General features: G+C 39.3%; 1 protein-coding gene across 1 annotated transcript in view; it reads left to right on the top strand.

Annotated features, from left to right (window-relative positions):
- Positions 1–25,000, top strand: part of col5a3b (collagen, type V, alpha 3b) — a 56,505-nt gene that overhangs the window by 7,055 nt on the left and 24,450 nt on the right. Inside the window, exons 2-12 of the mRNA XM_082165057.1 lie at positions 4,401–4,568; positions 5,357–5,570; positions 7,083–7,245; positions 9,763–9,885; positions 11,447–11,560; positions 13,855–13,977; positions 14,790–14,885; positions 14,976–15,038; positions 15,123–15,197; positions 15,464–15,547; positions 24,458–24,514. Of these exons, the coding sequence (XP_082021183.1) occupies positions 4,401–4,568; positions 5,357–5,570; positions 7,083–7,245; positions 9,763–9,885; positions 11,447–11,560; positions 13,855–13,977; positions 14,790–14,885; positions 14,976–15,038; positions 15,123–15,197; positions 15,464–15,547; positions 24,458–24,514 (1,280 nt within the window). The remainder of the gene's footprint in view (positions 1–4,400; positions 4,569–5,356; positions 5,571–7,082; positions 7,246–9,762; positions 9,886–11,446; positions 11,561–13,854; positions 13,978–14,789; positions 14,886–14,975; positions 15,039–15,122; positions 15,198–15,463; positions 15,548–24,457; positions 24,515–25,000) is intronic.

Raw genomic sequence — 25,000 nt, 5'->3', positions numbered from 1 at the left:
TTATTTTAGTTGTTTAGCATCTTGTAATTAATAAGAATGAATGTTAATAATATAATTGAAGAATGTTAGAAAATGGATAGTTCAACCCAAAATGAAAGTCTTCTTATCATGTCATCCCCAACCTGAATGACTTTCTTTCTTCAGTGGAACACAAAAGCAGATATTCTGACAATTCAATGGGTCAATGGGGTCCAATGTTATGTGGTTCCCAACGTTCTTCAAAATATCTTCTTTTATGCTCCATAGATGTGGAGCATGAGGATGAGTATTTCAATTTTTGGTGAACTTTAGTTTTATTTATCCTACTGAACAATTAAACCCCCTAAACCCGTAAAGTCCCTTCTGTAGTCAACAATTTTATCCCTTAAAACTCACCAAAATGACATATTTAAAAGTTTTTTCCTTCATGCCTTAAAATAGCTTGAATGTAACTCGACACCTTGCCTCATTTAGTATGCGCGGCTCTATGAATATGCAGATGAGCCCCGCCTCCACTCACTCACTCAGCTCAGAGATCCACTGGTTGACGATCACACGTTGATCTGATTGGTTACAAGTCAGTCTGTGACGTCAGAAACACCAGCGATTTCACCGTCTTTGGTTCACTTCAGTTTTAAGGAGAAAATACTCAGCAATGCTGTCGACTTATGAATTTACACATGGTTTGTCTTAAAGCGTATTAAAAATATCACATAGACATATAAACAACATTAAAAACTTATTTGTAATACATTTTAAAAGTTCAGTAAAGAGTCCTCTTGTTCTCGAGACTGATGTTTGGCTGTGCAGGTTCTTGATTTGTTCTTTCAGAGAATTGATCTTGATGGTTTCATTAGGTTCTTCAGATCAGTATTTAGCTTTCCAGGCTCTTGTTGAGCATCAAGTGTTCAGACTGACGATTTGACGGTGTGAAGCACAAGCTTTGGCATGTTCATCAGGAGATCCTCAGGATGTGCTTCTGGCCGTCTTCTCAGCCGATGATCTGTAGTTTCCCCTGCGAACCGTGTGTTTGAGCGAGGTGAGATGTGACTGAAGGATAAAGCTTTAATCTGGGCTCCCTTCACCTCTGAGCGCTTGCCGCTTCCGGAGATCTCGACCTCTTTTAGGTCTTCGAAGGTCAGATGGAAAGTGTTGAGACCTCTTTAGCCTTCCGTGCCGAGTTTAAAGGGTGAGTTCACCCAAAGAAGAAAATCTGCTTACCTTTTTAAACTGTAGTCTGAATGCAAGACCACTGGCTGAATTTGGAAACTCATACTGGAACTATAGAGTAGTTACAGGACTAGGGAGAACTAATGTTCCCCTATGGCCATTCACTCTGAAGTGACGAAAGCCACGCTTGTTGGTGTAACTTTTATTTTGGTGGCTGAGAACACCAGAGTCTGAGCTCACAGTGCCCCCATTCTCCACCTTCATTAGTTTACCGTTTGCCGTGCGGTTGATGTCCAGTGTCGCTCAGTCCCCTCAAAGTTGCGTTGGATTTTCTCTTTAACGTAAAAGTTGAAAGGTCCATCTATCATTATGTGAACGGTAGTTTTTCCAGAACATTCTGAAACAAGATGTTAGAGGCACGTCCAACTAAAACATGAACACATAACATATCTTCCATGATAATTAATGTTTTCGTGCTAACGTTTTGAGAACATTATTATATACCAGATAACTCTGAATAAAGGTAAATGTTTCTGAAAGAACATTTGTTCAGAACTTTCTCTGTTAGTTTTGACTGCATCCACAATGATCATATGAGTATCACAGTATCTCAAACTGTGAATGAGTCACAAACTAACCCTTACCATTAATGCCATATTAATATATCAGAGAAATAAGGGGCTTTCGCACCGGAGGAACCTCTTCATAGTTCCTAGAACTATTGTCGGTAGTACCCGGATGTCGGTGTGTTCGCACCGCAGGAACTAGGAACGATTTTAATTCTAGGATCTCCTTTTGGAGGAACTAATTTACTCCTACTTCAGCGTCGGTCTAAACCAGCACTATAGGAACTATCCATGATGTTAGTGTTCGCTGATTGGCCGAAAGCACGCGAAACACCAGCACCAGCCATTATTAAAAAAGTCTGTGTAAACACACAGATTATAGCCTACATATTTACTCCGGAAACTAACTCTACGAACATGGAAAACAGTGATAGATGGAGCTCTCAACCTTTACACTGAGGAGAAAATCCAACGCAGCTTTGAGGAGACCAAGAGAAACATGATTATGTATGTCTGCTCAGCAACACTGGACATCAACCACACGACATACGCTAATAACTTTTCAGTACCGTCTACTTTCTATGTATAACAGTTCTATCTAATGACGTATTAGACAGGACTGTTAGAAAGATCGTAAACTAATGAACACGGAGAATGTGAGCGGTGTGTGCTCAGGCTGTTTCTTAATGCCATGAACACTGAGAGACCGGACTTGCCAGTCGACCTTGAAAGAACGAACTCGGAGGAACACGAGGACATAGAACGCATCTGTGTGAGAATTGAGATGTGCTGCGATCTTGCAATTAACGACCAAAGCACAATAAAGAGCCGACAACTGAACATCACAAACAAATGTCACAACCTATTAAACATTTCTGTCATATTATTATAGACATTGTTTTCATATAAGTTTATATCTTTTTTATTTGACCGTGTGTACATGCTTTGTCAATGTTAAGATTCTTTTTAATATTCCAATTAAAAGTAAAATTAGCCGTCACATATATTATGTAGTCACGAATCTAGTGAGGATGAGAAGTTTAAAGCTTACAGGCTTCCGTACGTCGACCCCCACAGCGTCTTCTGGGATTTCTAACGGTTCGATTCTCTCAAGTTGCATTCAATTCTTGATATCAAGCACACATCCAGGCACGCTCATGTGACCTCTGTACTGGTGTTCTTGAGTGTTGGAACTGAACTTCGACGGTTGATGATGACGTAGTTTCTCTTGAACTTGTTTCTCCTCAGAGTTGTGTTGGACTTTCTCCTCAGTGTAAAGGTTGAGAGGCTCATCTATCACTGTTTTCCAAGTTCGTAGAGTTAGTTTCTGGAGTAAATATATAGGCTATAATCTGTGTGTTTACACTGCTTTTTTAGAAATGGTGGGTGCTGGTGTTTCGCGTGCGTTCGGCCAATCAGCGAACACTAACGTCAGGGATAGTTCCTATAGCGCTGGTTTAGACCGACTCGACTCATTCAGTTTGAGAGACTGCGATACTCATATGATCATTGTGGATGCAGTCAAAACTAACATTGAATGTTCCCTCAAGGTTCTCCAAGTTCTGAACAAATGTTCTTCCAGTAATGCTAATATAGTGTTCATTCAGAGTTATCTGGTCTTTAATAGCGTTCGCATGAAAACATTGTTTATCTTGGCAGACAAAAGTAAACTAGATATTTTAAATCTAGTTGATCATTAGCAAAACTCTGTAAGAAGATGTTTCTGTTAGCAGACTGTGTCAGATTTACCAGTGTTCTGTCCTCATCCATTCACCCTTGAGTCATTAGAAATGACGAACGGCTTTCTTCTGAAGAATCTTCTCGTAAATGATTGTTTGCTGTGGCCGACTGTCAAACTCCAGGAAACGCTGAAGATCTTCGGTCTTATTGAGTGTAGAAGTGGGAAATAACGTGACTCTGAAAGCGCCTAAACAGAGAAAGTCTGAAACTGAGTCAGGAAAGAAAGTGAAAGGTCAAAGGTGAAGGTCATCGGGGTCACAGGAGTTTACAGACACTTTTAATAATGCTGCAAACGCACCTGTCTTACAACCTTTAGTGCAGTTTACTGTACGTGTGTGTGTGTGTGTGTGTGTGTGTGTGTGTGTGTGTGTGTGTGTGTGTGTGTGTGTGTGTGTGTGTGTGTGTGTGTGAAAGAAGCCCTTCATAAAAACACAAATGTAAAATGTCTGAGAGTCTGGACTGCATTTCTTAATTCAACTTTGTGTCGTCATTCACATCTGGCTCCCAGACACACACACACACACACACACACTCCCCTGCAGCTGATGTTGTGCCTTTGATCTATAGGTTGTTGTGAAAGTCTTTCCAAATGAGTTAAGATCTTGTGCTGAGAGATGAGAGAGAGAGTTTCTGTTTGTGTGTGTGTGTGTGTGTGAGTGTGTGTGTGTGTGTGTGTGTGTGCGAGTGTGTGTGTGTGCGCGCGCGTCGCAGATGCAGGTATTACACATGTGAAGAGACACATGACCAGTCCAGACCTGCATGTAGATACCTTCACACACACACACACACACACACACACACACACACACACACACACACACACACACACAGTCGCGATCGGCTTTCCCCTGCTGTCAGTCATCAGTGTCAGTGTATTGAGACAGACAGATGTGAGGCTGTTCATGAGACTTTATTAAAGTAACTGAAGTGTCGTGTCTCTCGCAGCCGAACACATCGATGTGCTGAAGATCCTGGAGCTGACAGACTCCATGGAGGGCGTGTCCCTGGAGGCGGGGCTTTGCACCAGTAGGCGGGGCTCCGAGGAGGCGGACCTCGCTTATAAGATTGAGAAGAAAATCCAAGTCAGTGTTCCGACCAATCAGCTTTTCCCAGGTATGTGAAACACACACTCACTCACACACACACACACACATACACACAAACACACAAACACACACACACACACACACACACACAGGGTACAACACACACACTAACCCTGACAGAAAACTTGTTTTCACAATTAATAAAAAACTTTATTTGCTTTATTTATACAGTTTTTTTATATATATATTAGCAAAAAGCAAAAGTGACAGTAAAGAAATTTGTAATGTACCAAAAGATTATATTTCAAATAAATGCTGTTCTTTAGAACTTTCTATTCATCAAAGAATCCTGAAATAAAAATGTAAATAACTGTTTTCAACATTGATAATAATCATAAATGTCTCTTGATCATCAAATCATCATATTAGAATGATTTGTGAAGGATCATGTGACACTGAAGACTGGAGTAATGATGCTGAAAATTCAGCTTTGATCACAGGAATAAATTACACTTTACTATATATTCACATCGCCAGAGGAGAACTGGCCCCCGACTGAGCCTGGGTTCTCCCAAGGTTTTTTTTTCTCCATTAGGTATCCTGATGGAGTTTTTCGGGATATTTGGGGATATTTAATTAAATTAATCAATCAACAATACTATTGATCAGCATTACCAAACGTGGAGGTTTTCCACTAGAAACAAACATTGATGTATTATTTTAATTTAATACTGTGAAGCTGCTTTGATACAATCTGTATTGTGAAAAGCGCTATATAAATAAACTTGACTTGACTTGACATAGAGAACAGCTGATTTACACTGGAATAATATTCCACTGTTTTACTGTGTTCAGACTCAGTGTTCCCGGAGGACTTCTCGGTTCTGGTGACGGTTCGGGCGCGGCGCGGCGCTCAGTGTTTCCTGCTGTCGGTGTATGACAGTGAGGGAGTTCAGCAGCTCGGACTGGAGCTCGGACGCTCACCCGTCTTCCTCTACGAGGACCAGAACGGCCAGCCCACGCCTGACCTCTACCCCACGTTCAAGAAGATCAACCTGGCGGACGGCAAGTGAGTGACATCAGGGGCGCAGTCAAGCTCAAGCCTGTGCGCAGCGTTTTGCAACGGCTTCCTGGGTCTCGTCGTCGAAACTAATCGATGTCCCCGCTCAATAATATTCATACTCTAGCTCCTAATCGACGTCCCCGCTCAATAATATTCATACTCTAGCTCCTAATCGACGTCAGAGTCCCTAACCCTAACTTGCTGCGCTTGATTCAGTTCAGTGTTGATTCAGTTCAGTGTTGATTCAGTTCAGTGTGGATTCAGTTCAGTGTTAAATCAGTTCACTGTTGATTCAGTTCACTGTTGATTCAGTTCAGTTCAGTGTTGATTCAGTTCAGTTCAGTGTTGATTCAGTTCAGTTCAGTGTTGATTCAGTTCAGTGTGGATTCAGTTCAGTGTTAAATCAGTTCAGTGTTGATTCAGTTCACAGTTGATTCAGTTCAGTGTTGATTCAGTTCAGTTCAGTGTTGATTCAGTTCAGTGTTGATTCAGTTCAGTGTTGATTCAGTTCACTGTTGATTCAGTTCACCGTTGATTCAGTTCAGTGTTAAATCAGTTCAGTGTTAAATCAGTTCAGTGTTGATTCAGTTCAGTGTTGATTCAGTTCAGTGTTTATTCAGTTCAGTGTTGATTCAGATTCAGTTCAGTGTTGATTCAGTTCAGTGTTTATTCAGTTCAGTGTTGATTCAGATTCAGTTCAGTGTTGATTCAGTTCAGTGTTGATTTGGTTCAGTGTTGATTCAGTTCAGGGTTGATTCAGATCAGTGTTGATTCAGTTCAGTGTTGATTTGGTTCAGTGTTGATTCAGTTCACTGTTGATTCAGTTCAGTGTTGATTCTGATTAAGTTCAGTGTTGATTCAGTTCAGTGTTGATTCTGATTAAGTTCAGTGTTGATTCAGTTCAGTGTTGATTCATTTCAGTTCAATGAATCTGAATCAAATGCCTTGACCACATACCCACACTTGTGGTCTTGGCCACTTGAGAGCGCGTGCGACAGGCAGAATGCAGTGCCTTTAATGTACACTAAACCCACACTATCTCGGATAATGGCATTCGAGGCTAAGCGTATCCCATCATGCATTATGTTTGGTAATTTGTAAGACTATCAGTGTGTCCCATCGAGTAATCAAATGTTCTACACACACTTGCAGTCTTTACGCCTACTTGTTCCAGAGCACAGACTGTAAGTGTGTGTGTTTAGACAAGGCGAATCTCTCATGAGAGTCTCTCAGTGTCTGAGTCATGAAGGGATTGTTCTCTGGAGTCAGAGCTTGAATGAACTGTTTGAATTGTTCGTGAATTGAACTGGTTTTTGAGTTCAGTTCATTGGAGCAGAAGATCGTGACTGAATAAACACACAAACCATCATGTGACTTGATTATTTGGCTCATTTGTGTTTCCCAGAAGAAAAGCATGTGTGTTTGAAGAAGGCGAGAGTGAGTCAGTGATGAGAGGATGATAATTTTTGACTCTTTAAAGCCATAAATCAGAGATGTGAGATGAACTGTGACCTACAGGTGGCACCGAGTGGCCTACAGCGTGGAGGGTCAGAAGGTCACGCTGTACCTGGACTGTCAGAAGGTGGCGACCCTTGACCTCCCTCGAGGGCCGGAGCCCCGGGTCAGCACTGAGGGAGTGACGGTGTTCGGGACGAGGCTTCTGGATGAAGAAGTGTTTGAGGTGAGGATTGATTACAGACGGGGTCAGCGAGGTCACATGATCAAGAGCAGCAGATGAGTGTCACATGATCAAGAGCAGCCAGAGTGACCAGACGTCCTGAAAAATTCGGGACAGTCCCGAAATCTAAGCTGTTGTCCAGAATCCCGAATCCGGCCCTAATTGTCCCGAAAATGATACTAAAGCAAAATCTTGAGAAGTTATTGTCTGATAAAACATTAAAAACTGTGATACATTTGATATTTGAGTATTCTTTGATGAATATAAAGTTTAAAAGAACAGCATTTATATGAAATAGAATCTTAAAGGAGACATATCATGCTTTTAAATTGTTCCTTTTTACATATAAATCATACATTTGTAGTCTATATAAAGCGGAACTGCAATGCTTGGGTCTGAATTCCTCATTATTATAGCTCCACAGGCCCCTTTTCTACCCCTTTTCTAATGTGCTTCTGAAAGCAACTCGTTTTGGTGCGGTCTCTTTAAATAATATTGAGACACTTCATACCCCGCCCCCTCTCCAGGTTGTAGCGGTGACACTCGGTTCAACTCCACCCCGTTCGGCCATTTTTGTAGTCTGGTAGCAGAGATAGGATTATCTAGCGCACAGAAACTTTTATACACACGTTATTAACAAAATGTCAACAACGGAAGACTTGTCCAGCCAGCCTTACATAATCGAGCCAGAGCCGGAGCGAGATGAAAATGAAGACGACGAACCTGCAGAACAACGTCTTCATATGGATGTATCGCAATGGTGTGTACTGTATTTACACATGAAACTTTGGTCTTCCGACCTTTTACCACCGTGTCGATTTATTTTGATTAATATGTCCGAGGGAGAGAGAGCAAGACAGCGTCTAGTTTGGAGACGGTGATGTCTTGTTTACACTTTCGCCTGGCTCTGAAGAGAGAGAGTGAGTGCGCGCGCGACCGTGTCTCTCTCTCTCTGCTCGTTCTTTCAGTTAAACATGCTCCTGTCACAAGCGCGGCAGTTCATCTAAATTAGACGGTGTAATGAAGCGTGTGGGTTACTACATCCAACAACCGAACATTTTAACTTACCCTCTCGTAACTTCTGCATCCTTTAGCTTGGACTACAAAATTGCAGCGAGAAATAATAATGGCGGATTGCTCGAAGTGTTGGGCCGGAAGTCAATGTCCTTATTTGGCAGTTCCGCTGCAAATACTGTGACGTGATAGTTCAAAAAACGTCATAGATAACAGAAAAATCTGAACCGGTTGAAAAATATGACCAAAACAGAATATAAAGATATCAACGAAGCACCTGAAGAGAATAATTTCATATTTTCTGTACTTCTAAACACTCCAAATATACAACAAAATGCATTTAAGGGCTAAAAAAGTGCATTTAGCATGATATGTCCCCTTTAAGTAACATTATAAATGTCTTTACTGTCACTTTTAATCACTTTAATGCGCCCTCGATGAATAAAAGTGTTCATTTCTTTTAAAAACAAATCTCACTGACCCCAAACTTTTGAACGTTAGTGTATATATTTGTGTGTTTATCAACAATTTTCACATATTTTCCATTTTTACATGTCAAACTTTTTTCTGGATTGAAAGCATTCACTAGTTCTGTAATAGCAAACTGCAAAACATAAAAAAGGTATTTTTAAAAGTTCCCATGTTTATTGTTGAGCGATGAAAGTAAAGACATTAAGACAGAACTGTGTTAAATTGAGTGATATTCTAGATAATAATCGGCCTGTTATGTTAAAAAAAAAGAGTTATTTTGTGTTGCGGATTAAATTGACCCTCATTGGTTTCCATGCAGTTCAGCAATAATCTAATATATGGAAGTATAAACATAAATCCTGTACTGTAGTTTGTCAGACACTTAAAAAATATGAAATATGAGAAATTATGAAGTCCTATTGTGTTAAAAAAAAAGTCTTACCCTTTGTGTTAGGGGTCAGTTTAACACAATAAAAAGTATAAAAGTGTAAAATTAATATGTTACATGTTTTGTAATTAGTGTAAATATCCTCTGCTTCTTGTTTCGTCTGCTTCTCAAACTCTTGTGAGGACAACATGGGTTTTCATACTTATTTTCAGTCTTAATAATTGAGATCCAAAAAAATGAACAACCAAAAACATACTTTCACAGACTTGTGTGACTCAAGTCTCAAATTTCACAAGTTCTCGTGTATGTTAGTCTTTGAAAGGCTTTATGCTTTAGTGTTGGTTTTTAAAGGGTTGATTTTGCACGAAAGCTAAAACATATTTGTGTATTGATATTTTGCATGCGTGTTCTTGATCTCAAGTTTAACCCGTGTTTTAAACACTTAAAATCCAGTGCAGTCAGATCGACCTGAGACCCAGTAGGAGGGTTAATCTGTCTCACCATCATCAGCAGATGTCGTTTATCTGATCACATCCTACAGGAACATCATGTGTGTGTGTGTGTGTGTGTGTGTGTGTGTGTGTGTGTGTGTGTGTGTGTGTGTGTGTGTGTGTGTGTGTGTGTGTGTGTGTGTGTGTGTGTTTCAGGGTGAGATTCAGCAGCTGTTGATCTCTCCAGACCCCAGAGCTGCTGCTGATTACTGCCACACCCACATTCCTGACTGTGACTCCGCCCTCCTGTACAACAGCCTATCACTGGACCCCGTGGAGGTAGCCCCGCCCACAGCACACCTCATGAATATGCAGCAGTGTTTCTGCATAGATAATGAACGATGCTCTCGTCTGTTCTTTGGCTGGGTTTGGAGAGCAGTGTTGAACATGTTGTCAGGGACTGGAGCCAGTGTTTATATTATACACCCTAAAGCTACTGTACGTCTGATTTACAGCTCATAAATAACTCATAAACCGTTATGAAGACGAGCTGCGAGATTGTTCATCGATGGTATTTGCTTTTGTTGAAGCATTAACCCTCGTCATTTCTGCTTATTTTTTAAATAATCACATTTAACCCTCTGGTGCTCTTCTCGTGTCGGTCAAAAAAAAAAAAAAAAAAAATATATATATATATATTTTCTGTCAATGAAATGAATGTACTATATTTTAGTTTTTGATAATGTTTTTTATTTAATATTTTGTATTTTTAGGGGATTTTTTTATACAAAATTATATTTACACTGGATTTATAATTCCAATAATTACATTTCTAACTTAAACTGTGGTAAATCTTGAATGCTTTAAAGCACAGACTGAAGTTTGATCTCTTTTAAAAGATGACGCTTGGCAAATGAATGAATCTTGGCAGATTCAGTTACAGAATTTTACATTTATTGTAATGAAAAATGCACAAAAATACTATTTTCAATGTTTGTCTGAAATATATATTTTCAAAATCACATTTTACTCTAAAACTGCAAGAAAATCAAAGCAATAAACGACGATATCTCAATAAATGATCTTTCAGTGAGAGTGTCGGCTGCAGTACCAAACGCTTCCACTAGAGGACATTCGTCTCATTCATTTCCAATGCGCTAGTTTTGACCATGAAGAGCACAAGTGTGGCAATTTTTTTCAGGACCATTTAACCTTTAACATGCCCGTGATTTTTTTTGTGTGTTCACACAGCAAGTGCCAAAACCTTTACCAAATTTCTTACCATTCCGACGAAGACATACAAAACGTAAAGTTTATCTGTCAAAAATGACTGAAGAGCACTAGAGGAATTCCTATTGAAAAACTACATTACCCATGATTCTGCAGAGATTTCTCCACCAATCAGAGACGAAAGACAAGCAAATCCTGCCAATGACATGCAAATTACATAATAGAGTCTCAAATTAATTTAAATATTTGCATATGCATATTTTGTAATAAATGTAAAATATATAGTTTCTATAGATATAATCAGCGTCTTTAAATCAATGGTTTTAAATTCCTCCATGTTTTTAATTTTAAGATGATGTAATTTGCAGTGCTTCCTGGGATTGTAGTTCTTTCCCTCACTAAAGCCGTCACATTCAGTCTTGTGTCTTTACAGTATTCAAACACTTTTTTGCTTTAGATCAGAGCTCTTAATGTTGTGATTCTCCTCGGAGCTGGTTGCTTTGTTTTATGGATGATGAAGTTTTAAGAAAGATTTTTTTTTAATTCCCATGAGAAAAATGAATGGAAAAATACTGTATAAAAAGTGGGTGTCACTGTTGCACTCTATCATGACAGTTTTGTGTTGTTGATCATGTGTGTTTCTATGGTGTCTGTTGTCATGGTGACGCAGGTCAAGAAGCCGCCGAGGAAACCAATGGAAGAAGAGTTTGACGATGACCTTTACAATGACCTTTACAGTGACCTGTCTGAATCAACTGCAGGAGACAATGCCACCGAGTATGAGGTGTGTGTGTGTGTGTGTGTGTGTGTGTGTGTGTGTGTGTGTGTGTGTGTGTGTGTGTGTGTGTGTGTGTGTGTGTGTGTCATAAAAGTTTTAAGTTTATTTCCTTTTTTAAAACAGCCAATGAAATGTATTTTTGTTATTAATAAATAGGCATAAAGCAGCATTTTAGAAGAATAGTTCACCAAAAAAGACATTTGATAATTTCTAACAATGAGAAAACAATTATTTTTCGACGGGTTTCTTTACAAATGTTTTGCATTAAAAATACTAAAATGAGAAAATGTCTTTCTCTTGTGAAAAAGTCCATTTAGAAGTGAAAAAAATCACTGTTTAGTCTTTACTTTTAAATACTTACAAATACTATGTACAATCCGTAAGTACATTTAAATGTGGATACTTTTTAAACTTTCACTCAAGTATTTTGTGTTATTAAGGCTGTTCACACCCAGGATGATAACTATACCAATAACAATAAAGATTAAGGGCCCTATTTTAACGATCTAAGCGCATGGTCTAAAGCACAGGGCACAAGTTCACTTAGGGCGTGTCCGAATCCACTTTTGCTAGTTTAACGACGGGACAAATGGTCGGTGCTCCCGGCGCATGGTCTAAAAGGGTCTTCTCTATTCTCTTAATGAGTAATGGGTGTGTTTTGGGATTTACGTGAGTTAAACCAATCAGAGTCTCGTCTCCCATTCCCTTTAAATGCCAGTTGTGCTTGTGCCATGGCGGATTCGCTATTTACATGACGGAATTTGATAGTGGAAAGACCGAACGCGTCTCCAGAGCGCAAACGGATCTGCTCGTGCGCGAGGTCAAAGTGCGCTAGCAGAACATCTACGGGACAAGCCGGATTCACCATATCTTTATGTACACAATAATACTCTTTAACATTGTAATCCTTTTATTTATAATATTTGCCATGTTTGTGTGTTGCCCTGTGTGTGTAATAAGCAGAGTGTGTGTGTAATAAGCAGAGTGTGTGTGTAATAAACAGAGTGTGTGTGTAATAAGCAGAGTGTGTGTGTAATAAGCAGAGTGTGTGTGTAATAAGCAGAGTGTGTGTGTAATAAGCAGAGTGTGTGTGTAATAAACAGAGTGTGTGTGTAATAAGCAGAGTGTGTGTGTAATAAGCAGAGTGTGTGTGTAATAAACAGAGTGTGTGTGTAATAAGCAGAGTGTGTGTGTAATAAGCAGAGTGTGTGTGTAATAAGCAGAGTGTGTGTGTAATAAGCAGAGTGTGTGTGTAATAAGCAGAGTGTGTGTGTAATAAGCAGAGTGTGTGTGTAATAAGCAGAGTGTGTGTGTAATAAACAGAGTGTGTGTGTAATAAGCAGAGTGTGTGTGTAATAAGCAGAGTGTGTGTGTGTGTGTGTGTAATAAGCAGAGTGTGTGTGTAATAAGCAGAGTGTGTGTGTGTGTAATAAGCAGAGTGTGTGTGTAATAAGCAGAGTGTGTGTGTGTAATAAGCAGAGTGTGTGTGTAATAAACAGAGTGTGTGTGTAATAAACAGAGTGTGTGTAATAAGCAGTGTGTGTGTAATAAGCAGAGTGTGTGTAATAAGCAGAGTGTGTGTGTAATAAACAGAGTGTGTGTGTAATAAACAGAGTGTGTGTGTAATAAGCAGAGTGTACGCGCGTTGTGGACCCGCCTATAGGCACACATTACTAACGCGCTCATTAAATAACAAATAAAATATTGCCTCATTGACTTTAGAGCAGGTTTCAGTCGGTCAGCGTCTCAGTCTATTTCTGTTGCCTCAAAATAGCAACACGCCAACAATGCGCCTGAACACACACCTCGTTCTCAGACCAGCTGCCCATGGGCGCACAAATGCATTTGCTATTTAAACAACGTGGCGCAGGACGTGAAAATGAAAACTGCGTCGGGATGAAACTAGCAAAACACACTTGTGTCGCGCTTGGCGCTGCATTGTGCCGGGTGTAAGATAGGGCCCTAAGTATTAAAAATCATTCTAAATATTAAAGAATAGCAGAGTTCATATCATTAGAATCCCTTTCAGAGTGAATGTTTCCAGCTAATGAATGATAAAAGCATTGACAGCCAATCAGAATCCATCCTACAAAACTGCAGCGCTTATAATACATTGTGCAATAGTGCATTGGTGTGGATATCACTATAGTTATGCTTTCTATCTTTAGATATCATTATTGGTGTGAATGTGGACTTTTAATTGAGTAAAGGTTCTGACATAGTATCTGTACTTGAACCTAAGCACAGTTTGTCAGTAGTTTTACAGTGATGTTCTAATGCTGTGTGTCTGTGTGTGTCAGATAGTGGAGTACGAGGACTCTGAGAACGAGACGGAGTATTTTAAAGAGTACACCGAGTATCACGAGTATGACGAGTACGAGTACCGGCCAGCAGAGAGACAGGAGCAGTTCTTCAGTGGACAGGTACTCTCTCTCTCTCTCTCTCTCTCTCTCTGTCTCTCTCTCTCTCTCTCTCTCTCTCTCTCACCCTCTCTCTCTCTCTCACCCTCTCTCTCTCTCTCTCTGTCTCTCTCTCTCTCTCTCTCTCTCTCTCTCTCTCTCTCTCTCTCTCTCTCTATCTCTCTCTCTCTATCTCTCTCTCTCTCTCTCTCTGTCTCTCTCTCTCATTCTCTCTCTCTCACTCTCTCACTCACCCTCTCTCTCTCTCTCTCTCTCTCTCTCTCTCTCTCTCTCTCTGTCTCTCTCTCTCTCACTCTCTCATTCTCTCTCTCTCTCTCTCTCTCTCTCTCTCTCTCTCTCTCTCACTCACTCACACTCTCTCTCTCTCTCTGTGTCCCCTTCATCTGTGTGATATTCCATTGTGTTCTGTCTAGTCTTAATTTCATTAACGAAAACTATGACGAAAAATGTTAACGACTGTTTTTCCCATGACTAAGACAACAGAACAACATCGACATCATTAAACACTAACTATGACTATATTAACATGCAATATTGTTGAGAAAAGACGAACTAAGACGAAACAAATCAACTGTAATAAATCTAAACATGAATCTCAACTTTATTTGTTTGTGATTGTGGTTATGTAATAAACGCACTCATGCAACTTCTGTGTGACGATACAAAGTATTTTTATTGATGTTTTATTTGAAAAAACATTAAACATTATGCTGTATGACTAAAATATGACTAAAGTTTTCATGGACAAAAACCAGACTTTAAGACCGAGACTAAATGAAAGAGATATCTGACGATATGAATCCTGTTTCCTCCAGTCGTCCCTCGGCCCAGAGAAAGGAGAGAAGGGAGAGCCGGCGCTGCTGGGAGAGGGGACTCTGATTATGGGACCCCCGGGCCTGCATGGTGCTGAGGTAACCTCACCCGCCGTACATCATCACTGTGTTTATCATGTTCACGTGCGTGTGTGAGTGACAGGCGCTGCGATTGCTTGTTTCCCGCAGGGGCCGCCGGGTGAACATGGTCCAATGGGACCCCCGGGACCGATCGGAGATCCAGGAGACCCGGTGAGACACACGGACACACACTCGTCATGATCGCCAGGCTAATGACTGATATCACACACTATTACACTGTCTGTCTCTCATTAGGGTCCTGAGGGCCGTCAAGGACTTGCAGGGGCTGATGGGATACCTGGACCTCCAGGCAACCTGCTGATGTTACCGGTGTGTGTCACTGACTGTCTGTCAATCACGTGACGTTGGTTTTGGAACTTCGTTTGTTGTTTGAATTGACAAATACACTATCGTTTTAAAGTTAAATGAGCCATAACTCAACCGGTTCATATGTGAGTCTGGTCCGGATCATGCGTTTGTGTGTTTGAATCCTGTGTGTGTGTGTCTCTGTGTGTGTGTGTGTGTGTGTGTGTGTGTGTGTGTGTGTGTGTGTGTGTGTGTGTGTGTGTGTGTGTGTGTGTGTGTGTGTGTGTTAGTTTCAGTCTGGTGGTGATGCTCGTCTGGGTCCCGTCATATCGGCTCAAGAAGCTCAAGCTCAAGCCATCCTGCAGCACACCAAGGTCAGACACTAACTCTACACTAACTCCACACTAACTCTACACTAACTCCACACTAACTCCACACTTACTCTACACTAACTCTACACTAACTCCACACTTACTCTACACTAACTACACACTAACTCCACACTAACGCTACACTAACTCTACACTAACTCTACACTAACTCTACACTAACTCCACACTAACTCTACACTAACTCCACACTAACTCCACACTTACTCTACACTAACTCTACACTAACTCCACACTTACTCTACACTAACTACACACTAACTCCACACTAACGCTACACTAACTCTACACTAACTCCACACTAACTCTACGCTAACTCCACACTAACTCCACACTAACTCTACACTAACTCCACATTAACTCTACACTAACTCTGCTCTAATCTACACTAACTCTACACTAACTCCACACTAACCCCACACTAACTCTACACTAACTCTACACTAACTCCACACTAACTCTACACTAACTCTACACTAACTCCACACTAACCCCACACTAACTCTACACTAACTCTACACTAACGCTACACTAACTCCACACTAACTCTACACTAACTCTACACTAACTCCACACTAACCCCACACTAACTCTACACTAACTCCACACTAACCCCACACTAACTCTACACTAACTCTACACTAACTCCACACTAACTCTACACTAACTCTACACTAACTCCACACTAACTCTACACTAACCCCACACTAACTCCACACTAACTCTACACTAACTCTACACTAACTACACACTAACTACACACTAACGCTACACTAACTCTACACTAACTCCACACTAACTCTACGCTAACTCCACACTAACTCTACACTAACTCTACACTAACTCTGCTCTAATCTACACTAACTCCACACTAACTCTACACTAACGCTACACTAATTCTACACTAACTCCACACTAACTCTACACTAACTCTACACTAACTCCACACTAACTCTACACTAACCCCACACTAACTCCACACTAACTCCACACTAACTCCACACTAACTCTACACTAACGCTACACTAACTCTACACTAACTCTACACTAACTCCACACTAACTCCACACTAACTCCACACTAACTCCACACTAACTCTACACTAACCCCACACTAACTCCACACTAACTCCACACTAACTCCACACTAACTCTACACTAACGCTACACTAACTCCACACTAACTCTACACTAACCCCACACTAACTCCACACTAACTCCACACTAACTCTACACTAACGCTACACTAACTCTACACTAACTCTACACTAACTCCACACTAACCCCACACTAACTCCACACTAACTCCACACTAACTCCACTCTAACTCTACACTAACGCTACACTAACTCCACACTAACTCTACACTAACTCTACACTAACTCCACACTAACTCCACACTAACTCCACACTAACTCTACACTAACCCCACACTAACTCCACACTAACTCCACACTAACGCTACACTAACTCTACACTAACTCCACACTAACTCTACACTAACTCCACACTAACTCCACACTAACTCTACACTAACTCCACACTAACTCTACACTAACCCCACACTAACTCCACACTAACTCTGCTCTAATCTACACTAACTCTACACTAACGCTACACTAACTCTACACTAACTCTACCTGAGGTTTGAATAAATCTAGAACAGTTTCAGAAGTGTTTTTGATTATTTAGAGTATTTCCCCTGAAAATGATTTTTATGGACATAAACATCAGGGTTTTAAGCACATTAAATACTATGACAATACTTGCAATTTCTCAAGTCGGCTTTATTTTTAGACAGAAAATTAACAGAATCAGTTATGCAAACTTCATCAAATATAGTTAAATTCAGCTATAATCAGCTCTAGAGATTCGTTTTAATCACTTAGGTTAATAATAATAGCTGCACAATAATGGGTGTTAAATATAATATTAACTTTAAGCACAAATAGTAATACAAGCTCTTATAGCACATGAAACACACAAATATATATGAATTAATTGTCCAGTTGTTGTGTTCAGTCAAATGTCTCGAAACTCTTTAGCTTTTGGGTCTGTTTTGAAGCCTTTTCTACACAAGCAGAGATTTGATTAACTAGTGTTGGGGAAAGTTATTTTAAAAAATTATCTGTTACAATATTGTGTTACTCCCTAATAAAGTAATTACTTGCGTTACATAGTTACTTTTATGGAAAGTGACCCGTTACAATATTGTGTTACTCCCTAAAAAAGTTACTACTTGCATTTCATAGTTACTTTTTATGGAAAGTAATCTCTTACATTACTTTTGCGTTACTTTAATCTCACCTGGTTGAGGTTCGATCTCTTTCAGGCCTTGCAGGTGTTTTACTGAGAAATTGTGAGAAAAGTGTTTAATTTAGTTATGGATTCAACAACATAGTCTATGTCATCGGTTCCCAAAAGGGGGGTCGCGGCCCACAAGGGGGCCTCAGCGAGCTCTGTGGGGGGTCGCGTCATATTTTGAAAAGTTTTGAGCAATTTGCATTAAATAAAAGTCCTTAACTTTTTTCTGTTCAAAATTTATATAATGAGCGAGTTCATCATGAATCCATTTACCAAACCGTGTTTTTGTCTTATCCTGAATCACTATGGTACACATATAATAAGTGTTGTTTTTGGCGGCCTGTTTTAATTTTAGTTTTAGTCTAGTCTTTGTGTCAAGCTGTCATTTTAGTTTTTATTAGTTTTAGTCACGTTCATACTCTTTTTAGTCTAGTCAAGTTTTAGTCGACGAAAACTGATGACATTTTAGTCTAGTTTTAGTCGATGAAAACTGATGACATTTTAGTCTAGTTTTAGTCGACGAAAACTGATGACATTTTAGTCTAGTTTTAGTCGACGAAAACTGATGACATTTTAGTCTAGTTTTAGTCAATGAAAATTGTATTTTAGTCTCTTTTTAGTAATGCAATTCTATTTAACCCAGTCAACATAGAATTTCAAACAAGGTTATCTTATTATATTTAGTATATTTAGCTTTGGCTGTGACGGTGGCAGTTTTTTTTTTTTTTTACCACGGTAATGGACCAACTACCGGCGGTGGTTGGGGGGTTATTAAAAAAATAAAAAATAAAAAAAAACTCATTGTATATTTCCACACAAAGACGCGTGATATAGCCTACCACTCTGCGCTCTGAGAGGGATGTGGGACACGAGCAGGAAAGAGACCATCGATCTCTTTATGATATCTTCGTGTTTTCTACTTGATGTAAATTGGTCTGAAGAGCGAATTTTATCCCCCACAAGGGCAAGGTATTTAGGCTATGTTTGAGATTGCGCTGCCAGAGAAAGTGAAACTAAAAATCCCCCGCGCGTGTGAAGCGCGCTTTACAACTAAACTTGACGCGCCCTGTCTAATATAACAAGCACAAACTGTGTTAAAAAGAATTTGACATGCAAGTACAAATGTAGGCTATCTGTCCTACAGCGTTTTTCTACTTTACCACAGTAAAGAATACGAATATAATAGGCCTAATTAAAAGCGAACCAATGAAGAAACGTTTATAATCCTTTTAGAAAATGGGTGAGACGTGAGTGAAGATTTGGGAAAAGAAACAAGAGATTCCATGCAGGGATGAGTCACGATTTTTGGATATTCGATTAGTTTATTTAATTATAGAATATCGAATAGGTTGTGCGATTATTCTCTAAAATAAAATCTCCATGTTCTGGTGCTGATGCGGTGACGCGTTCATGTAACCAGAGACGCTGCCAATAACATACAGCTGTCACAAAGAACCGGCAAAAGTAATGATTATGAATGTGTCAAATATCAAAGAGACATTTTAATAGAATAACTAATGGAGTAATATTCTTAAATTCGCTGATAATCGGGTGACCAGATCGCAAACCAGAATTTAAAGCCGACAATATAGGTTCACGCACAACTCTCTCATTCGTCGTGACGTTATAACATTTCGTCTCGTCTAGTTTTGGTCAACGAAAATGAAGAGACATTTTAGCATAGTTTTTTATTTTGTAAATCACATTTAGTCTCGTTTTTATTCGTCAACGATATTGCATTATACATGTATTTTAGTCATCGTCACATGACCAGCATTTACGTCTCGTCTCGTCTCGTTTTCGTCAGGTGATAACGGTTCGTTGACGACAATATTTCGTCATAATTTTCGTTGACGAAAGCAACACTACCTATAATAAGTGTTTACATTGGGACTATTTTACCCTGGTTCGGATCGCTGCCGCTGCGGAGTAGCCCAGTACCTGCGTGACTCGTCATAGACGCACACAGAGAGAGAAGTAGTTCCGGCTACAATGTTCTTCCGAAAGACGAATTATTCAGTTAATAAACGCAAGTTTTGTTATTATATTTTCAATATTATTGGCTATTATTTGTGCATAAACATATCTGTTTATAGTAAACATACCGTTTGTTTGAAAACAACATATTTTGTCATCCTCGCTGCAAGCTTACAAGAGCGAAAATATCATTAAATGTGAAGGGGGGCCCTAAAATATTTTCTTGGGAAAAAGGGGGTCTCAGACAAAAAAAGGTTGGGAACCACTGGTCTATGTAACACACACACATATAGAATATTATTATATTCGGAACACTTTCTATTTCCTGACTATGGAATGATATTCCGGACATTATTCAAAAGGAATTGCAAATTGTATTTGCAATTGCATTTTCAATTTGTGGACGCATAAAATGTGACATAATCCAAATGCAAATCGGGCATTACCGTTTGCATTTTCGTTTAAGCGAACGCACAGTGACGGCCAAATTTAAAATGGAAATGCAAAGTCTGTTTGCAACTGTGTTTCCCATATCTTACGAGTCTTGACCCTGTCATATTTAAATAGCAATTTCAATTACCACGTCTGCTTTTTCACTTTCTCAGTGTCGCGTATGTAACCAGCCAAAACTCAAATGGAATTGCAATTCCCTTAGTATTTCCATTTCCGATGCCTTACACGGAAACCTGTCAATCAGTGTGTCAAGGGTGGGATTATGCAATGGGGCGTGTTCGTGTTGGGACGTGACGTCACTCACAGTCGACCGTCAAGAGGTGATGCCCTGAACAGACGCCGATTTATTGTAAACAATGGAGGTAGTTAGTTGGTGAAATTGTGGAGGACCTTATGATGCTCGTGCAGCAAGTTGGTGAGAGTACATCCTCTACAGATGTCCTCTTACTCAGAAGCATTTTAGTTTTAGATAAGTTAAATGAGTTCGTGGCCTTGACCAACAGCAACATCAGTAACGCTGTCTTCGCCAACCTCAGTGAAGTAGCTAACAGGCTTTTTGTGAAGGACAGGACAACTGGACGTCCTTTACTGGACATACCACAAGAGATGAGTGTCGGTGCTAGGTCTCACCCCTTCAAATAAGTGTTCTCAATTTGCGAAATTCAATAAAAATGATGTTGCAGTTAAACCTGTGGATGTGTGTGTGTGAGAATGTTTGTTCCACTTTACATTTGTGGTAGTATCAGGCTTTCATTTGTCAATTTGTTTAGATTTATGTGGGATTTAATCATTTTATTGAAAAATGAATCTCAACTGTGAAATGGACAAAAACAAAATTATACATAGGCTACTATCAGAACAATTAAATCAAACCCAGGTTTGTTTGTGTGTTTAGACAAATAATGTAACAAAAGTCACAAAATTCCATGACACTGAGATAAAGGGAGCAATGTCTTTTTTTTTAATGGGGGGAAATATCAAATGAGGTCCAAACAGAACCCAAAGACAATGATTGTAATGCCGTGGGATTTTAAGTGTCATTATGAAGAATTCAGCGCTGATCTAAATGCAGCTGTGTCCAGCAACAGCTTTGGTTTTGGTTTAGTTTAAAATGAATATTTCTTAAACCCTCATGTTGTCTTTGGGTTCTGTTTGGACCTCATTTGATATTTTCCCCCCATTAAAAATGCTTCTGAGTAAGAGGACATCTGTAGAGGATGTACTGCCATCAACTTGCTGCACGAGCATCATAAGGTCCTCCACAATTTCACCAACTAACTACCTCCATTGTTTACAATAAATCGGCGTCTGTTCAGGGCATCACCTCTTGACGGTCGACTGTGAGTGACGTCACGTCCCAACACGAACACGCCCCATAGCATAACCCCACCCTTGACACTGATTGACAGGTTTCCGTGTAAGGCATCGGAAATGGAAATACTAAGGGAATTGTGATTCCATTTGAGTTTTGGCTGGTTACATACGCGACGCTGAGAAAGTGAAAAAGCAGACGTGGTAATTGAAATTGCTATTTAAATATGACAGGGTCAAGACTCGTAAGATATGGGAAACACAGTTGCAAACAGACTTTGCATTTCCATTTTAAATTTGGCCGTCACTGTGCGTTCGCTTAAACGAAAATGCAAACGGTAATGCGCGATTTGCATTTGCGTTTGGATTATGTCACATTTTATGCGTCCACAAATTGAAAACGCAATTGCAAATACAATTTGCAATTCCTTTTGAATAATGTCCGGAATATCATTCCATACCTGACCTCTAGAGCGATGTGAGCCATACAAAAGATCTCTTAACATTATGGTTCATATTACCAACTGTACAACTCTTTTTATTGAAAGTTGAACGTAATGTGTTTTGTTACTTCTTGCACTTGTTGTCTGTTCCCGCACATGCATGAGTGGGCATGTACAAGCGACTACATTATGGAGGACAGAGATACTTTTATTTCAGTATTTTTTTATTTTTTTAAGAGAAGTAGACAGAAAAGTACCGTGCAAAGTAACTCAAATATTAAAGCATTGCTAATACCTACATTAATTCTAGTTCTAACTCATTTGCTCATAATTCAGATTTGTCCTAGTGCACTTTTAACCTGCTTTGCATCACACTCAGGGCCGGCCCGCGGCATAGGCGGAATAGGCAAATGCTAGGGGCGCCACTCATCCATAGGGGCGCCAGAATGAGTGAACGAGTGATTTTTTTATTTTTTTATAATACTATTTTAAAACCATTAATTCGAAATAGCCTACTACCAAATAAAGCAAAAAAAGTCCGGCACATCAATCTTCCCCCGCCCAGCGAGTGCTTGAGGTGCGTCAGAAACACAGCACGCGCGCGACCAGTTGTTGGTAATTTGTTGTGTAGCGTGCGCGACGCCGCATCCAATGTAGACAGCATTGCTTTTGTTTAAGGGCACTTGCTTAACACACTCAGGCTCGTAGAAACGGGCCTGGCAGTTCGCGCCAGTTCTAGACACGGTGAAAGTTTCCTGATTGTGACGGATGGCCGAATTTACATGACACATTATAAATGAGCATTAGTCTGCGATAGATACAGTGCCAAAAGAAGAGAAGAGGATAAAAGGGGATAAAGACAGAGGTAAAGTGATGTAGTGAATGAACAGTTTATCTAATTGCATTGGAGTAAGATACTATAATTTCATGGCAGTTATTTTTACCTTAAACTTAATGTTAGCAGTTGTTCTGAGTTCTCCAGAGGCCCCAGACGGTGTGATTTTGTTACAATCATGTCAGTTTTAAGACGCATTTTTTATTATCACTTTTTTTTATTAATGTTTTACTCTACAGTTGTGCAGTTTTGGGGGGATACAGTACAGGCCAAAAGTTTTGAAACATTACTATTTTTAATGTTTTTGAAATAAGTTTATTCTGCTCATCAAGCCTGCATTTATTTGATCAAAAATACAGAAAAAAGGTAATATTGTGATATATTATTACAATTTAAAATAATTGGTTTTCAATTTATTATACTTTAAATTATAATTTATTTCTGTGATGCAAAGCTGAATTTTCAGCATCATTACTCCAGTCTTCAGTGTCACATGTGACATCCAGTCTATCACATGATCCTTTAGAAATCATTCTAATATTCTGATTTATTATGAGTGTTGGAAACAGTTCTGCTGCCTAATATATTTGATGAATAAAAGGTTAAAAAGAACTGCATTTATTCAAAATAAATAAAAAATATTTTCTAATAATATAAATCTTCTTTACTATCACTTTTTATCAATTTAACACATCCTTGCTGAATAAAAGTATTGATTTATTTCCAAAAAAGAAAGAAAAAAATTACTGACCCCAAATTAATGACCAGTAGTGTATATTGTTGTTACAAAAGATTTATATTTTTAAAACATTTTCTTCTTTTTCTTTTTTTTACTTTTTATTCATCAAAGTATCCTAAAAAAGTATCACAGGTTATTAAGAACACAAAAAATATTAAGAAGCAGAACTGTTTCCAACTTTGATAATGAATCATCATATTAGAATGATTTCTAAAGGATAATGTGATAGACTGGATGTCACATGTGACACTGAAGACTGGAGTAATGATGCTGAAAATTCAGCTTTGCATCACAGAAATAAATGATAATTTAAAGTATAATAAATTGAAAAAAACAATTATTTTAAATTGTAATAATATATCACAATATTGAATTTTTTTTCTGTATTTTTGATCAAATAAATGCAGGCTTGATGAGCAGAATAAACTTCTTACAAAAACATAAAAAATATTAATGTTTCCAAACTTTTGGCCTGTAGCCTACTGTATATGGCATTTTTAAAATTGATTTGCCTAAATTAGTAATGATATTTATTTACAGGTTTATTAAAAATAGCAAAGTTCACATTAAATCTGTATTGTAAAACACGCTATAAAAGATAATGGGGACTTGACTTGAATGCCAAATGTAATACTCTTGGTATCTGTGTTTAGGCTGTAATGTGTATATATATATATATATATATATATGCTAAATAATCATGAACACAATGACGGGGTGAAATGGGCTGTGATGCATGGGGCACCAGGTAAAATCTTGCCTAGGGCAGCAAATTGGTCAGGGCCGGCCCTGATCACACTGATGAACATGTGTCCTGATGTGTGTGTGTCTCAGCTGTCTCTGAAAGGACCGCCGGGACCGTTAGGACTCACTGGACGCCCGGGACCGCTGGTGAGTGTATTCAAACATTATGATGTTAAAAGTTTTCTTTTTCTTTTGTAAATGTGTATAATTAAGATCAGTGTTATGGTGCGTTCACACCAAACGCGAATATGCGTCTGGCGCGAGTGATTTCAATGTTAAGTCAATGGTAAGACGCGTTTACGCGCGTCTGGAGGTCTTGCGGCGCGAATGAGGCGTTTAGCGCGGCGCGGTAGACGCGAATTCGCCTCATTCGCGCGAATTGAGCGTTTGGTTACGCGCGAAATTTATTAGTGCTATTTGTGCATTCACGCGTTTGACGCGAATTCGCGTCTGCCGCCCGAGTTGAAAAATCTGAACTTCTGCGTCAATTCGCGCCGCGTTAACCAATCAGAAGCCTGCTTGCTGCTGTCACGTGGTGAAGTGACAGTTTACAATGTTATTTTATGTTTGGCCTCAATAAATTATTTTGTAATATGACTAAAATGCACAACAAAGCAAATCTTTCACATAAAA

The sequence above is a fragment of the Leuciscus leuciscus genome, assembly GCF_965113295.1.
Source record: "Leuciscus leuciscus genome assembly, chromosome: 3".
NCBI lineage: Eukaryota > Metazoa > Chordata > Actinopteri > Cypriniformes > Leuciscidae > Leuciscus > Leuciscus leuciscus.
The sequence above is the reverse complement of the archived record's forward strand: the minus strand, read 5'-3'. Positions and strand labels throughout refer to the sequence as shown.